This window comes from Megascapheus bottae, chromosome 4, assembly GCF_031878675.1.
Source record: "Megascapheus bottae isolate mThoBot1 chromosome 4, mThoBot2.hap1, whole genome shotgun sequence".
In the NCBI taxonomy this organism is placed as follows: Eukaryota; Metazoa; Chordata; class Mammalia; order Rodentia; family Geomyidae; genus Megascapheus; species Megascapheus bottae.
Window position 1 is genome coordinate 65,920,477 of NC_143512.1, and position 16,587 is coordinate 65,937,063.

General features: G+C 39.4%; 2 protein-coding genes across 6 annotated transcripts; one reads left to right on the top strand and one right to left on the bottom strand.

Moving 5' to 3' along the window:
* Positions 1-2,540: 2,540 nt before the first annotated feature.
* On the bottom strand, positions 2,541-11,929 carry Brix1 (biogenesis of ribosomes BRX1). Of its 4 annotated transcripts, none has more exons than XM_090332057.1 (10): positions 11,417-11,929; positions 9,002-9,113; positions 6,617-6,660; positions 5,931-6,001; positions 5,633-5,682; positions 5,458-5,531; positions 5,250-5,300; positions 5,060-5,161; positions 3,729-3,857; positions 2,541-3,513 (listed from the first exon to the last, which is right to left on the bottom strand). In XM_090332057.1, exons 1-10 carry the CDS (start codon positions 11,564-11,566, stop codon positions 3,244-3,246), a joined length of 1,053 nt encoding a protein of 350 aa, XP_090188183.1. In that variant the 5' UTR covers positions 11,567-11,929; the 3' UTR covers positions 2,541-3,243. The 4 variants fall into 4 exon arrangements, with proteins under 4 accessions (XP_090188183.1, XP_090188184.1, XP_090188185.1 ...); XM_090332058.1 differs by having other exon boundaries at positions 9,002-9,069; positions 11,417-11,927; XM_090332059.1 differs by lacking the exon at positions 11,417-11,929 and adding an exon at positions 11,118-11,136.
* Positions 11,930-12,072: 143 nt separating this feature from the next.
* On the top strand, positions 12,073-16,504 carry Rad1 (RAD1 checkpoint DNA exonuclease). Of its 2 annotated transcripts, none has more exons than XM_090332061.1 (6): positions 12,073-12,227; positions 12,337-12,612; positions 13,942-14,050; positions 14,911-15,169; positions 15,739-15,837; positions 16,134-16,504. In XM_090332061.1, the coding sequence occupies exons 1-6, from the start codon at positions 12,204-12,206 to the stop codon at positions 16,312-16,314; spliced, it is 948 nt and encodes a 315-aa protein (XP_090188187.1). In that variant the 5' UTR covers positions 12,073-12,203; the 3' UTR covers positions 16,315-16,504. The 2 variants fall into 2 exon arrangements, with proteins under 2 accessions (XP_090188187.1, XP_090188188.1); XM_090332062.1 differs by having other exon boundaries at positions 12,073-12,216.
* The last annotated feature ends 83 nt before the right edge of the window (positions 16,505-16,587 follow it).

Below are 16,587 nucleotides of genomic sequence, written 5' to 3' on the forward strand. Positions count from 1 at the left end.
ACTGGGCTACACACCTACAGGGGCTGCGGTGGGAAGGATTCTGGAAAAATAGTCTATTTCTCAGTCACGCCCATTTTTACCGACGAAGCACCAAGTCTTCAAATTGTCAAGGATTTCTTGATTGCCTTCAATTCTCCGCAGCTGCTACTTAATAAAATGTCTGATGTTGCTCTTTTGACTAATATGCACAAGAAATGACAGTAAGTAAAATGGTTTTATGAACAATTTAAGAAAGCGTTTTAAAACTTTACTGCAATGTGGATATAACTGTTCTGTTCCTTCATCTGTCACTCTAATTCCAACTTTCTTTTTTTTTTTTTTGCCAGTCCTGGGCTTGAGCTCAGGGTGAGCACTGTCCTTGGACTTTCTCAAGGCCAGAGCTCTACCATTTGAGCCTCAGCACTATTTCTGGCTTTTTTTCTATGTATGTGGTACCAAGGAATCAAACCCAGGTCTTTGTGCATGCTAGGCGAGCACTCTACCACTAGGCCAAACTCCCAGCCCTCTACTTCCAACTTTCTGTATGCTGTAATTACTTTCGGGAGATTAGGTTGAGCAAGTTAATTGTGGATAAAATCACTAACTGTACTGCCCTGTAAATACAGCAATTCAGTTCCCTGTAAGGTGTTTAGTTTACATGTACCAGGGTAATACTTGCCAGCTATGTATGGCTAAAGAGATACTACCTAATAGATATTAGCACCCACTCCTTTAAAAAGTAACTGAATATCTTGCTCTCAGCACAATCAAAATAAACTATATGCCTCTGTGATTTTCTTCCACATAGTAATGTCCAAACAACGTATTAAATTCTTCTCTTTTGCCAGAACAAATGATTTTACATGTTCTCAGCTGGTAAACTGGCAATGGAGATGGAGAAGTGTTGAGTTTGGGAGAAAACTGGGACCTTTCCCTTCCTGAGAACGGAACTGGGAAGGGGAGCAGATGTTCTCAACCACATGGAATTTTACTTCCAAATACAAAATTCCTTTTTCTAAGCAGGATCTGTTTTTAATCTGTAATACTGTGTTGAAATTTAAAGACAATTACACCAGAGGAAAATGTAGCCTAAAGGAACATCTTTTAAGTGTTTTTTTTTTATCTATTTTAAGGGTCTCACTGTAACTCAAACTGGCTCTCCTCTGGTTTCAGCCTCCACAATGCTGGCATGCATTACTATGTTTAGAAAAAAGAAACACCCTTACTAAACACACTGACTTCCAAATATCCAGTGGGTCAGAGATTACCCATCCCAGACAATTCTCACTCATAAAATACCCTTTAGTGACTGCAAAAAGGAAGTGACCTAGGACACAAAAATATCTCTATACGGAAATTGTTTTGTATGTGTGCCAAGAGCTTGAACTCAGGACCAAGGAGCTGCCCCTGTCATCTTATACTCAGGTAGTGTGCTCTACCACTTGAACCATTTCTGGCTCATTTCTGGCTTTTGGTGGGTAACTGGAAAAAGTCTCACAGACTTAATTGCCCTGGCTGGCTCTGAACTGCAATCCTCACATCTCAGCTTCCTAAATGGCTAGGAATGAGCCATTTGCACCAAGCCTCTATGTCGAAACTGATAATTCCAAATTGTCAAACTGAAAATCCTATCAAAACTCCCAGAACACACTATTCAGAAGTATTCTTTGTGTCATTACTGTCCACTTGTTGATCTAGTTTTTAACCTAAAATTATCTTCCTAAAACGTGGGTGTTCAAAACAAATCCTATATAGGTTCATGTTCTTCCAAGCCTCTATTCAACTCCCTGAACAACCCAACATTTTTTTTTTGCGCTTAATTAAATTTGGCCTTAATCTGGCATACTGTTTTTAATTATACAGGTATTTCAGGTAAAACTATGACAAATATTAGTTGTATAACTTAAGACTATTTTAAGACATACAACTATTTCAAAACATACAATTGGGTAAAAATCTAACAGAAGTCTTCCATTGACTGATACTTCTCGAAATATTTTAAATAAAATTTAAATAAACCAGGAAAGATATTTTACAATACCATTACAGTATGAAACACATCTTATAAAACAGGATTAGTGCAGTAACAAAGGAAAAACTAATTTTGAACCAAAGCACTGAATATCAATCAAAAACCTTAATGATTCAAACCCTTAACCTAAGCTTCATTTCTAAGAACCTACATAGGTTGTGGGAAAAAAAAAATATAGAATTTCTATGTAAGTATCTACTAGGTATGTTAGCAAAAAACAAAAACAAAAACAACCTGAATTATCAAAAACAATACAGAATGTTTAGGATATAAAGTACAATGTTGTGCAGTTTAGTAAACATGCTGCTGACATAACAGGAGACTAACGTGAAGTCAAAAAATGTGTCAGACAGGGAGGCAGTGGTCTACAACTATATTATATATAGGGGACACCAACAATCACCAGACTTTATCTAAAACCTAGATAGCTAAGGCTGGGGTTGTGACTGAAGTTCATAATCCAAGCACTGCCAAAAAAAAAAGTTGAAAACAGCGTATATACAGCCTAGCTTTACTAATCTACCTGTCAGCCCAGTTCCCCCATCAGTTCTTAAAACTCAGTATTCTCCCATGCTTAAAATAAGCAATCTGTTTCATAAGGAAAAATTCAAATGCTCTGTGTCGCTCTGAACCTCCCTAACAACTATCATGTTCTTCCTTTATTAGTTTTTAGAAAAAGCAATCTACGCTTATAATTTACAAAATGCTTTCAACATTGATATTAACTCATTTGATTCCCAAAAGCCTAAGAATTCTTAAGACTCTTCTTTTGAGATGAGGAAAAGATCAGAGGCTGGGTCTTCCAAATCATTAACTTGCTCCTCCAGTAAGTCAAATCCCAGTAGGATGTTTCTTTTCTACTAGTCTATCCTTAAATAGGGTACCTATCTATATACTCACAAATGACATTCTCAGCATCTAAAGCCTTTGTAAATAATAACCCATCTGTTTGAATTTCAACTTTACCACATCAAAAATCTAATCTAAGAAAGCATCCTAGACCTTAAACATACTAAACTTTTGTAATTCCACATTAGCTCTGAAAAAGAAAATCAGAAAATAACTAATGAATTCTAGAGACATTTTATTTAGAAAAAGACAAAACATCACTAAATTTAAGATTTAAATTTTTAAATGGCATGTTAATGATATAAAGAGATCCTGGATAATAAAAGTATTTACACACAGAATACAAATATACAATAACTGAAAAACAAAAGTTATCCATGGATTCATTTTGCATTCCCTTTATTCATCTTCTGTTGAATTTTCCTTTGCCTTTTATAAACCCTCTTCTTTCTTGCTTTCAAATCTACTTTGGGCTCTGGTTTTACCCACTGTATTTCTACTGGTTTTTCCTCAGCTGGTACAGCAAAAACATCTTCAGTAGGATCATGTGGAAGAACAGTCTTTGGCTCTTTCTTTTTCAGTTTCTGAACATCCTTCACTTGTTGTTTCTCTCTGTATTTTGCAGCTGTGATGGATCTTATGATCCGTCGATGCTAGGAATAACACAGATTAGAGGCCTTTAGAATGTTTTACTTAAGAAAAAAAATTCACTTAAATTCTTCACCCATTGTCATGAAAAAAAAAAAAAAACAAGTAATTTGCAGGTACATATGCATCAATAAAAATTTTTTTTTTCAGGTAATAGAATAGTAATTCAGTTATTTTGGCCCAAGAACTGACAATTTACTCAACAATAAAATCTACTTACCATATTTGGTGATTGGTAGTGAGGATTTTCATATAATGTTGGTCCTCCAAAACTTCCCTGGAAAATCTTTATGAGATTTAAGACAAAACGAGGTCCTATTTCTACAAGAGCAGCATCTTCTTCTATGATCTTTAATAAAAAAGATACATTCATTTTCATTGAATGCACCATTTCTAAAAGGTAAACTAGCCATAACCTAATTACAAATGCACGAAAAAAAAAGGAGCATACAATCAAAGCAGGAACGTGGAAGGAGCTCTGTAAATGCCAAATCAGTATTTTTCTGAAATTCATTACTAAAGAAAGTTGTCCTAGAAAAACAGGTTTTCAGTGTGCTTTTTAAAATTGAGCTTGGTTCATGTCTTGTTCTTCATGAATATTAACATTTTTATTTAGTTATGTCTGACTTCTCTAGCTAAGAAGTGCATGTATTTAAGTTATAATTTAAGGCATCTAGCACAAAACAGAGATAAGAGTCATATGCCTTAAGGGATTTTTGCTCTTACTATTCTCTCCCATTTTTTGTCTTTATTATACAAACTCATTCTGCCAAATTCCTTCTTTAGCATTTCTAGAATCTCCTCTTCTGAGAGCAAGACTTACCTCATAGTTCTTTTTGAATTCCTTCGATAACAATTACTTTTATTTTCCCCTAGTACTGGGGACTGACCAAAATCCAGGGCCTTCTAAGGCTAGGTAAGCAATTGCTCTATAACACTAACCAAGGAGTATCATATTTGCAATCTGGTCTTAGATTTCTCCTAATACAATTATATTTACTACACCTTTAATTCAGAAAAATCCTCACTGTGGATTCTTAGCCTTCTGGAAGAAAATAAATACTAATAGATTTTCTTTTTATAAAGTAAAATAATACAGTGGCTTATCAGGAAATTTATATTCCACATCAATTAACAGATATGGGAGGAATTAGATAGAGCCCACTAGAAACTCTCTGGAGGACCAATAAAACTACTTAAAACAGTAAAGAGCTACTACTATTCACATTCTTCTGTTTGCAAAGACTATATATTCTGATTCAAATAAAAGTTAAAAATCAAAGCAAGCCTGACATGGTGGCTCATATCTGTAATCCTAGCTACTCAGGATGCTGAAATTTGAGGATCATGGTTTAAAGTCAGCCCAGGCACTAAAGTCCATGAGAACTCTTATCTGTAATTAACCACTAGAAAATCAGAAGTGGCACTGGGTCAAGGGGTAGGGCAATACCCTTGAACTGAAGAGCTAAGGGCTAGTGCCCGGGCCCAGAATTCAAGTCCCACAACTGACAAAAGAAACAAAACAAAACAAAAAAACAAAGCAAAGCTAACCTGAAAGTTCCGAAACCATATCCTATTATCCAAAATGGTGAAAGTAAAAACATGGTCCACAAATGGTTGGCTTTTGGGATGATATCGAGGTGTACTAAATATCTGTTTAAAAAAACAAAAACGGTGTATGTTAGTTTCTTATTAAGTGATAAAACTAAAAAAAAAATACTTTCTGGAAAAGAATATTTACCTGAATTAAGAGTTCTTTTAACAAAGCATAATGTGGCAATTCATCAAAGGCCTATAAAAATAAAATGAACATACTACTTGAAACCAGTACATGCTTTATATAAAAAACTAAGTACTCTATTTCAAGTTAAAGTAAATTTGCGTATACAACTATATATACATAAACCAACCATTCAGATTAAACCTGGAACACAGAGTGAGAAACTTACAGGATCAAAAGACAAAAGTGGCCTAGAACCTTTCAAGCAGTTGCCAGTCATCTTCAGTTCAGCCAGGGTATGAACTGGAAAAACAACAAACAGTGAAAATTGTGGCACAACCTGTTTTATTAGATGTTTTCCCCTTTTTATTTTTCACACACAAAAAAATGTTGAATCAACTTACTATTCTGAACAAGGAATTTGGCAGATGGCCCATGAGGTGAATTTGAAAGCCTGAAAGACAAAAGAAGAACACAAGAATATATACTGTAGTAAATGTTTATTATCTATTCACAGAGGGGAGGGTGGACTAAAATAGGCTTGATTATTTAATTTTCTTTAAAGGCTTCTACTTTGAAAAAGCAAATGTGTTATTTCATTCACCAGTCCCTTCTACGTAAGAATAGAGCTTATTACGTACTATCTACAAATAAACCCACCAAAACAAATTCAACACAAACTTTACCAGCATATTATCTTACCACATATAGAGATCTTGCTTTTTCTTAGCTTCAAAATAGATACACTTATTGCAATTTTTCATTTCACAGACCTAAATCAAGTACAGAAAAAAATGTAGATAATACAAATGAGAACTAAATGCAATGTAATTAACAAGTGCATTTCCCCAAAATGAATTAAGACCATAAAACTATATACATATTGGGGCTGGAAGCACAGCCTAGTGGTAGAATGCTCGACTAGCATGCATGAAGCCCTGGGTTCGATTCCTCTGTACCACGTACACAGAAAAAGCCCAAAGTAGTGCTGTGGCTCAAGTGGTAGAGCGCTAGCCTTGAGCAAAAACTCAGGCCCAAGCCCTGAGTTCAAGCCCCAGGACTGGCGGCAAAAACAAAACAAAACAAAAAAACTGTATAAATATCTAAAATAGCTGAGTTTATATTTATTCAAAAAGTAGATTTCACAGACACCAATTTTAATCTTGACAAAATGTCTCATGGTTTTAAATTTTTATTTTATATATGTTGGTTTTATAAGTACTAACAATTTCATATAATATTAGATATTATGTAAAAAACACTGATGGGCTGCAAAAAATTGATAACATCTGTGTATCGATATCTAACAAAATAATGTTAGTCACTAAATACGGTTCTGAATGGTCCATCTTTAGTGTTCCTAAGTATTTACAAGTTTTTAAAATTACCTCATTAATCACAAATAATTTATCTTTACGATCCATTTTAGTATCTATAAAAAGAAAAAAAGGCAAGTAAACAAAAGATTTCAAAACAACTATAATCAATTCACACTAAGTTATAAAACAGTTTTAAGTGTTTCTACAATGCTCACTCTAGATTTTATAATTTGTTTTTAAATTAGATCTAAAAACACTCTATCAATGGTAATTAAAAATAGCATTCAAGAACTCTTAAGTTAAAGCCTGGCACAGTGGCTCATACCTGTAATCCTAGCTACTCAGGAGACTGAGGTCTAGATCCTGGATCAAAACAAGCCCGGGCACTAAAGACAGAGAGACTCTTACCTCCAATTAATCACTAGAAAACGGGAAGTGGGGCTGTGGCTCAGGGGTAGGGCGGTAGCCTTAAGCTGAAGAGCTCAGGGACAGCACCTAGGCCCAGAGTTCAAGCCTCAATACTCACCAAAAAACCTGTTAAGTTAAGCAGCACTTCTCACTCAGACTTCAGGCCATTATCCCTACAATAAGACTGCTCCATATGAAAATCTTTTTTTTTTTTTTTTTTTGCCAGTCCTGGGCTTGAGCTCAGGGCCTCAGCACTGTCCTTGGACTTTCTCAAGGCTAGAGCTCTACCACTTGAGCCTCAGCACCACTTCCGGCTTTTTTCTATGTATGTAGTACAAGGAATTGAACCCGGGTCTTCGTGCATGCTAGGCAAGCACTTTAACCACTAGGCCAAACTCCTGGCCTCCATATGAAAATCTTAAGTCCTTTGTATAAAAGGCTGTTCTATTTGCACATACCTACAGTGTTATATGTTATGTAAATTGTTGTTAAACTACAGTATTTAAGGTACAACAAGAAAAATCGGTAAATACCTATTCACTTCAGGAATGAGTTTTTTTTTCCTAGGGGAAGTGGGAGAGAGGGAGAAAAGGAAAGGGACAGAAGGAGAGGGTTGAAGGGTGGGGGGGATGGCGTGTCCAGCACCAATCCTAGGGCTTGAACTCAGAGCTGGGCCTGAGCACTGCTGAAGGGTAGCACTCTGGCTTGTTTTTCCTTTTTGGTAGCTAGTGATGCATAAACTTTTCTGTCAGGGTTGGCTTCAAACCACCATTTTCAGATCTGGGCTTCCTGAGTAGCTAGGATTTTATGTGTGAGCCCCAGAGCCCACCTTTTTTATTTGTCTGCCATTAGTTACATTGGAAGATGCAAAATTCATGTGAATTTCTTCCAAAAATGAGAAATTTCTTACAAACAGGAAAATATGTTTAAGGAATCCAGCATTAGAACACATTCAGTTGAGAAGCTAAAATCTTGCGGGACATAAATATACATTTAAACCCAGCATTCAGGATGCTAAGGCAGGAGACAGCTTGTAGCCTAGGCTACTGAGACATTTTTCTCTAATAGACAAAAAAATAAAATTGATGAAAATTTTGTAACAGATGACAAAAAAAAAATAGTTTCAGGCAGCCAGGTATGTGAATAAGCTGTAATCCTAACTAATTTGGAGGTAGAAATCAGGGGATCACAATCTGAACCATCCCGCTTGGATAAAATAAGTTTAGGAGACTCTACCTTGACCAATGGCTAGTCATACACCTATCACACCAGGCATATACCACACCTAGTCACACAATTATCATTCCAATGACACTGGAAAGCACCAAGAGAAGAATCTCAGTGTAGGCCAACTGTACTGAGATGCTAGTGGAATGCAGTGAGACCCTGAATTCAAACCTCAGCACCCTGCACACACAAAAAAATGTTCTCTGGATTATCATAGAAAAAAAAATATAGACTTCTCATAATAGTTTCAGAGATCTAAAGACATCTCAATAAATCCCAGTGCAAAAAGCACTAACATAAAGCATCAAGCTATTACCTCAGATTAAAATCTCAAAACATCTTCAAATTTAGGCACAAAACAGTGGTATAATGGCAGCATCAAGGTTTAATCTTAAGAGCAGACATTTTTCACTCATGTTTAAGATGGAACCTTGCTAGAAAATAACCTGGTATTTAGAAATTGGCTGATACCAACTTAAACCTCATCCTATGTCAGTTTTTAAGAGCCCAGAAAATACATGGCAGTACTGAACTGTTTAGAAAGACAAACTAGCTTTTTTGTGTCACAACTTTCACTAAGTATTGAAGGCATCACTGAACCTTAGAAAATGTTTAAATGTTATTTAGGTATTTTAAAGAAAATTTCTAGTAAATTCTATACAGAAATTATAAATTAACTTAAAAGAATATGGTATTTCAAAGGATAAACTTCCACAGTATTGTGGAAGTCTCACAAGACTGAATAAATAATGAACACATAAGCAAATGTATATAATCAGTTTGCATAAATACAAATTTTAAAATATGTAACAAGCGTACCTGCTTTAGAATGAGGCATCAACATTCTCAGGTCCTGCATTAAATGTCTTGTTCTAAAATTTATTCCTCTGGAAGAAAAGATGAGAATCCGTTCCTTATTTTTCCACTTGCCCTAAATGAAACAGTAAATGATGGTTAAATTTTCATACTAAACCTATCTCATTTTTTTGTCAGTTGTAGGATTTGAACTCAGGGCCTAGGCACTGTCCCTGACCCTCCCTGTGCTCAAGGCTAGTGCTCTACCACTTGAACCACAGTGCCACTTCAGGTTTAGTTAATTGTGATGAGTTTCTGGGAATTTTTTGAGCAGGCTGGCTCTAAAACCACAATCATCAGATCTCAATCTCCAGAGCAGATTGCAAGCTTGTGCTACCAGTGAATGGCTTCTCATTTGTTTTTTAAAAAGCTTCCAGATCCTGGGCATGACAGCATATGCTCTTAACCCCCACTACTAAGGAAGATGAGGTAGGGGACTTACTTGAACACAGAAATTAGAGGCAGTACAGTAAAACCCTTATTCAAAGCAAACCAGCGAACACCCAGAACTGCAACTAATTCCTCCTTCCTATCCTTAGGGTTCTCTTTTTAGCCTTTTTACATTTATTTTGCCCATCACAGTGGTCTCATACTTCCACAGCTTCAACTACAAACTCAATAGAACATGAGTAAAGACTCAAACACTATACTACACACATACTTAAAATTAGGTATTTCCTGCAGATTTCCTTTCTCTTGTGATGCTGTCACCATTACTGCAGTCCTCCAGCCTTTAACTTCACAACCTGTTATCCTTGAGTCCTAAGCACTACCAAATGCTATTAATTTCACTTTGCAGTACTGGGGTTTGAACTCATCAAGCAAGTAGTCTACCACTTGAGCCACACCTGCATCCCTTTCCTCTTCACTGTTTAGACAGTCCTGTACACAGGGGCCGGCCTTAGACAGTGAAGCTAAGTCATCTTTTAAAGGAACAATTTCAATTATAATGCTATTTCCCAGGATTTTCTACATGAAGTTCAAAATGACAAGTGTTGGATTTGAAAACATTTTTCTCTTTTTACATCTCTACTCCCCAACATTAACCAAACTGTTAAATCAATCTGGCTCTGTTTTAAAGTTTTCTCCATTTTCCTACTTCAACACCTTTGGCCAGTTTTTTTTTTTTGTTTCCTGTCAACTTTGAACAAAATTTTACTCTTATTGTAAAATCAAGGTCCATTAATGGCTAAAACCCATGGTTCCTTACCACATTTTCCTAGAATAAAAATAATATTTCCAGGCCAAGGGTTTGGCCTAGTGGTAGAGTGCTTGCCTAGTATGCACAAAGACAAGACCCGGGTTCGATTCCTCCGTACCACATACATTGAAATAAACTGGAAGTGTGCTGAGGCTCAAGTGGTAGAGTTCTAGCCTTGAGAAAAATCCAGGGACAGTCCTCAGGCCCTGAGCTTAAGCCTAGGACTGGCCAAAAAAAAAAAATATTTCACAGAACAGATTACACATTTCCATCTTTTTTTTTTCAGCTCCTGAAAGAAAGAGAATATTACCACTTGCTGAAAATCTGTAGGTTAAGTTTATTTTTCGCAATTAAGCATTTTCATCCTTTTAATTTGTAGATGGGAACTGGGGATGCCACTTGTAATTAATAGCAACAATACAATTTACTCTCTTCATTCTTCAGAGCTCGTCTCTGAGCTTACCTTGCCACTGAACCACAAAAGGTCACTTCTCAGCTAGTAGGTGCTTCAGTATTCGACCTCCAAGTTCAGGGAACACAAACTTATAAATCCTGCCTTCACAGTATGCCAACTCACTTAAGGAGCTTTCATTTGAATGTTAGCTGCACCAAAAACTCCCCACTTCTTGAATAAAGCCCATCAACTGTTAACTTCTCAACTCCGACTTTTCAGGGGAAAAAAAAAAAGTCACACTATAGTCATGTCTGCAAATACCCAGGCCAAGAGCATGGTATGTTAAAAATCTGTTAAAATAACACTCGTGCCATCTAATTTTTCCATTTTCGATTGAGTTAATGACCTAATTAAACAAGTCAGTCTTGAGTGCCACGCGCCGAGACTTTATGAAGTTTGGATATCACGATCTCCGACTGGCTTACCATGGCAGGATCTGGAAAAATTACTCTAAGAAACATAATTGCCCAAAATAACGAAAAGCATTATGCTCGGGAGTGGGGGGGGGCGCAGGTGGACGTCGCACTCCTAGGTCGCTTCCCTGCGACTGCCTGCCACCTCTCAAAATGCGGCCACGTGGACCAAGATTAGACTCCCACTGCCTCGAGGCCGCGCTCGGCCGGCACACGGACACTCGGAACTAACAGATCTGCAGTACGGGAAGAAGGCCCAAAGACGCGCCACCGAGCCGCCGCCGCCGCGAGATCCCCGTCCTAAGCTCTACCTTGCAAACGGGGCCTGGGATACAATTTCGATCTTCTTCCTCCACGTCTTCTGGCTGCGTAGCTGGCTTCCCGGCCTCTTTTCCATCTCTTTTTGGCTTCTTCACTTTGAGCAGCAAGTCTCCACGCCGCTTCCTCTTGGTTGCCGCCATCTTGCCCCGTCGCTTGCTCTCTGAGACGTACTTCCGTTTCCTTCGCCTTCTCCTCCTTCCGGTTTCGGTAGGGTCCGCTGGGCTCTGCGGGCCTCCAACTCTATCATCTCGGACTTGTTCGCGCGTGCGCGGCTCTCCGACCTCCGCTCGTTCTCTGGGGAAGTGATTGGCAGGAGTGACGAGTGGCGGGAATGCTCCACTGTCTCACTTTTCCGGGAGCCGCTGGTCACTGGTCGAGAAAACCTAGGCCCCGCCCCCTCGGCACACGTGACGCCTCCCAGGGTCGACCCCCCCACCCACACACACCACTTCCTTAGTAAACCGCCGTTGGTCCCGCAGACGGCCGTTGGAAGGGGTGCGGGGAAGAGCTGGCTGGAATTCTTCTGGAATTTCCCAGGACTCGCGATCTCTGCCAGGCCCCGCCTCCTGGTATGGCCCCGCCCCCACTCGCCGACCCTGGCCACGCCCCCAGCTCGCTGTCTCCCGGCTGCTAACGCGACCGGTTGGCATTCGCCGCTAACGGTCGCGGCGAAGACCACCTCGCGCCAGTGACTCCTGCGCGTTTGTGCTGGGCGGCTTCTCACAAGTGTCGGGGTCCCGGCAACCGGAGCCGCGCTTTGAACTTTCCGCCACGTTCATGGGCCGCGGGGGCACTCGGCCGGTCGGACGCGCGGGGTCGGGGGGGTGCGGCGGGCGGCGGTGGGACGCCCCGGGGACCCAGCGGCGCGGAGGCGGCGTCTGGCCTTCACGGCCTTTGGCTTTCTCCTCAGGTGTTCGGCGGTGCGCGGGAGGCGAGCTTGGCCCCGTCGGCCGGCGCACCCCGCGGGCCGCGGCGGGAGCCGCGCATCATGCCGCTCCAGGCCCAGGGCTTCCCGGAGGCGGAGGAGCAGTACTGCCTGGTGGCCAGCCTGGACAACGTCCGGAACCTGTCCACCCTCCTCAAAGCCATCCACTTCCGAGAGCACGCCACTTGTGTGGCCACGCAGAACGGCATCCGCGTGACGGTGGAGAACGCCAAGTGCGTGCAGGCGAACGCTTTCATCCAGGTGCGCAGCCGGCGCCCCCGGGTCGCCCCCTCTCTCGGTAACAAATTGTTTCCCCCGTCTTGTTTCGCGAGGTAACTGGGGGGCGAGGCCGGCGGAGGGTCAAAACCTCGCCGCTCCGGGCGCTTCAGCCAGCCCGGAGCCCGACACGGTGCGGTGGCTCCGCTGGCGGTCCGCTCCCGTTACCCACTTGGCTTTTGTGGGGGAGTGCTGTGGGGCTCGAGCTCAAGGCTTGAGCTTTTTTTTTTTTCTGCTGTTTTTTTTTTCCAGTAGTTGATTGGAAATGAGTCTCGCACAGACTTTTCTGCCTGGGCTGGCTTTGAATGGTGATCAGATCTCCATCTCCTGAGCAGCTGGCGCTCCAAGGGTGAGCCACAGCCCACCCAATGCCCAGCATTGTTTGGGGGTTTGGTTTTGTTTTTTATTTATTCATTCGTTCATTTATTTATTTATTTTTTGCCAGTCCTGGTGTTGAACTCAGGGACTGGACGCTTCTCCCCCCCCCCCCCAGCGTCTTTTTGCTCAAGGCTAATACTCTACCATTTGTGCCACAGTGCCACTTCTGGCCTTTTTCTTTTTATGTGGTACTGAGGAATCAAACCCCAGGGCTTAGTCCCTAGGCAAGCACTCTACCACTAAGTCACATTCCCGGCCTTGTATTTTCTTTTTTACCTGTTATAAACTGTGTTGCTACGAAATATTTGTTGGGTTCAGATAGGATTTCAGATTCAATGCCAGTTTCGTTGTTTGGTTTTCGGTTTTCTTTGTTGTTGTTTTTTGGTTTTTTTGCCAGTCTTGGGCCTTGAACTCAGGTCCTGAACACTGTCCTTGGGCTTTCTCAAGGCAAGAGCGCTAGCACTTGAGCACAGCATCATTTCTGGCTTTTTTTTTTTCTATGTATATGGTACAGAGAAATTGAACCCGGTCTTTGTGCATGCTAGGCAAGCACTCTACCACTAGACTAAACTCCCCGCCCAGATTCAATTCCAGTTTTTGACCACCTAAGTGTAATTGATTATTGCAGAGTAGGAGCAAGATAAATTGAAAATTAGTTATTCATAATCAAACCATTTACTTAGGATTGATCCTAATGGGAAAAGGACAAGGTAAGTGTCATGGAGGAGATAGGTAATACGGGAATAGAAATGAAAAGATTTTGCCTGGGCTTAAATCACTGTTACAACTTTAACTGTCGAATACTATTGTTTAAGCATTTCCAGTGAATAATACCTGAAGACAAAATTATTCTCATGGAGTTAGTATTGTAATTTTTGAAATCCAGAATGTTATGTTTTATTCTTAAATCTGTTTTATGTTTAATTTTTTTTTCAGGCTGAAGTATTTCGAGAGTTTATGATTCAGGAAGAATCAGTTACTTTTCGAATTAATTTCACTGTCCTTTTAGATTGTTTAACTATTTTTGGATCAAGTTCTACACCTGGTGAGCTATTTTATTATGATTACAAAAACATTAAAATAGTTTTGCAAAATAGGCCTTTTTTTTTTTTCTTTTGTCAGTGGTGGGGTTTGAACTCTGGGCCCAGGCATTGTCCATGAGCTCTTCACCTCAAGGCTACCACCCTACCCCTTGAGCAGCAGTGCCACTTCCGGTTTTCCTGGTGGTTAATTCGGGAGATGAGTCTCATGGGACTTTAGTGCCCCAGCTGGCTGTGAACTGGTATCCTCAGATCTCAGCCTCTTGAGTTGCTACGATTACAGGTGTGAGCTACTGTACCTGGTAAATAGGCCTTTTTTTATAAATGACTAAAATGTAAAAATTCAGTGCCCTTTTATCCTCTCTCTTGTTCTTCTCATGGTCTAATGATCAAAGTATATAAAGGCTGTTTCCCAATAGAAGAAGCTGTGATCTTTATCATAGTGAGTACACTAGTACTATAATAAAGACATTATCTATATTATACACTGTTTCCCATATCGACCCTACCGGGAATAACATAGCTTATTCTGCAGTGTTATGTGACATGTTACTCCATGCAAATTTTCCATCAAATTACATGTGGGAGTGAGCGTATGTGGGTTTACATACACATACACATACATACCTACACACACATGTGCACACACATATGCCGTTTCTGAGATAATTCAGAGATTTATACATTTTTCTGGACCCAATTTTCTTGCAATAGTTTTTGGAATTTTGCTTTTTTATAAGGAGATATATCCTGGAAATTTGGCAGAATAAAGTACTCTTAAGGAATTTTATGTGGTACATTAAGGAGAAGCCAGACTCGTTCATAAAGGTAATAACTAAGCCCTGAATGACTTTTTCCACATCAGGGACTTATACTGCACTTCGGATGTGTTACCAAGGTTATGGTCATCCTTTGATACTATTTCTGGAAGAAGGAGGAGTAGTGACAGTCTGCAAAATCAATACTCAGGAGCCTGAAGAAACATTAGATTTTGATTTCAGCAGTACCAATGTTATTAACAAAGTTATTCTGCAGTCTGAGGGGCTCCGTGAAGCGTTTTCTGAATTGGACATGACAAGCGACGTTTTCCAGATTACCATGTCTCCTGAGAAGCCATATTTCAGGTACTTAAAGTGCAGTTCTAGATATGGTCTGCTGTTGGTCCCCTCTTCCTACTTTATTTACGTAGGTTGCAGAAGTTTAATTATCTAGTTCCTAAAATTATTAGAACTTTAGACATCCTTTACTTTATCTCATACTTTTGTGTTTAGGTGTGCTGATCCTGGGGTTTGAATTCTTTAGTCCTGAGTGCTGTCCTCGAGCTGCTTTTGCTCAAAGCTAGTGCTCGGCCACTTTGAGCCAAAGTACCCTATGAGAAAATGCTTGTGTATGTTGGTATATGCCTGTAATCCTAGTATTTGGGAGGCTAAACCAGGAAAATTATGAGCTTCAGCCTATGTAGCAAGACTTGTTTAATCATGAGTTTAATCTATCTAGCAAGACTTGTTTAATCATGAGTAACTAAAAAGAAAACAATTGTAAACAATTGTATATATCTATTTCAGCTCAAGAATCTTATTTTGGGGGATTTAAACTCAAGGCCCTATACTTGGTAGACAAGTGTTTTATCTGAATCTTAATGTTGTATGTTGCTGGAATGCTGAATAAATATGATGCTCGTTTCCTACTACAGATTATCTACTTTTGGAAATGGAGGAAGTTCCCACCTTGACTATCCCAAGGATTCGGATTTAATGGAAGCATTTCACTGTAGTCAGACCCAGGTCAACAGGTCAGTTCTTAATATAAAGAGTGCCAGTGTTAATATTATAGGTGAGGTCCGCTACCAAATTTCTTTGAAAGCTGTGGGTTTTTTTTTAATCTATTAATGCAGAACATTATAAAATAATGGGATGATAGGGTGCTAGATTTACTTGGACATTTGAGCTTGTAATAGACTATTTTTAAAGGAGAAAAATATTAGCAAATTGAATAAGTGTTCGCTTTTCTTTTATTAGTTGTCTAATTTTTGGAGTTAGAAGCACTAAATTACGAATGTCTAACAGTTTTTTATTTATTCTTCTACAGATACAAGATTTCTTTGCTGAAACCCTCTACAAAGGCTTTAGTCTTATCTTGTAAGGTGTCTATTCGAACAGATAACCGAGGATTCCTCTCATTGCAGTATATGATTAGAAATGAAGATGGACAAATATGTTTTGTAGAATATTACTGCTGCCCTGATGAGGTTTCTGAATCCGAGTCTTAAGTTTCCCTGTGGTACTGACATATACATTTGTTATTGTTCGATTCCTTATTCTGCCAGCAATACTCTTCATGACTTGTTAACTTGTCTATTGAGAATAAGCTCCCTATAGTTTAAAAGTTGTTATATATTGAGTTTGAAGTTTGAAAGTTGAATCAAGCCATATGTAAAATGTTTACTATTAAAAAAGCAAAGCATATGAGTATTGTCTTTTATTTTGAAGTGCTAGAGACTAGATTTTAAAGCAAGTTTTCTTAAAGCACCAAAGCACCTTGC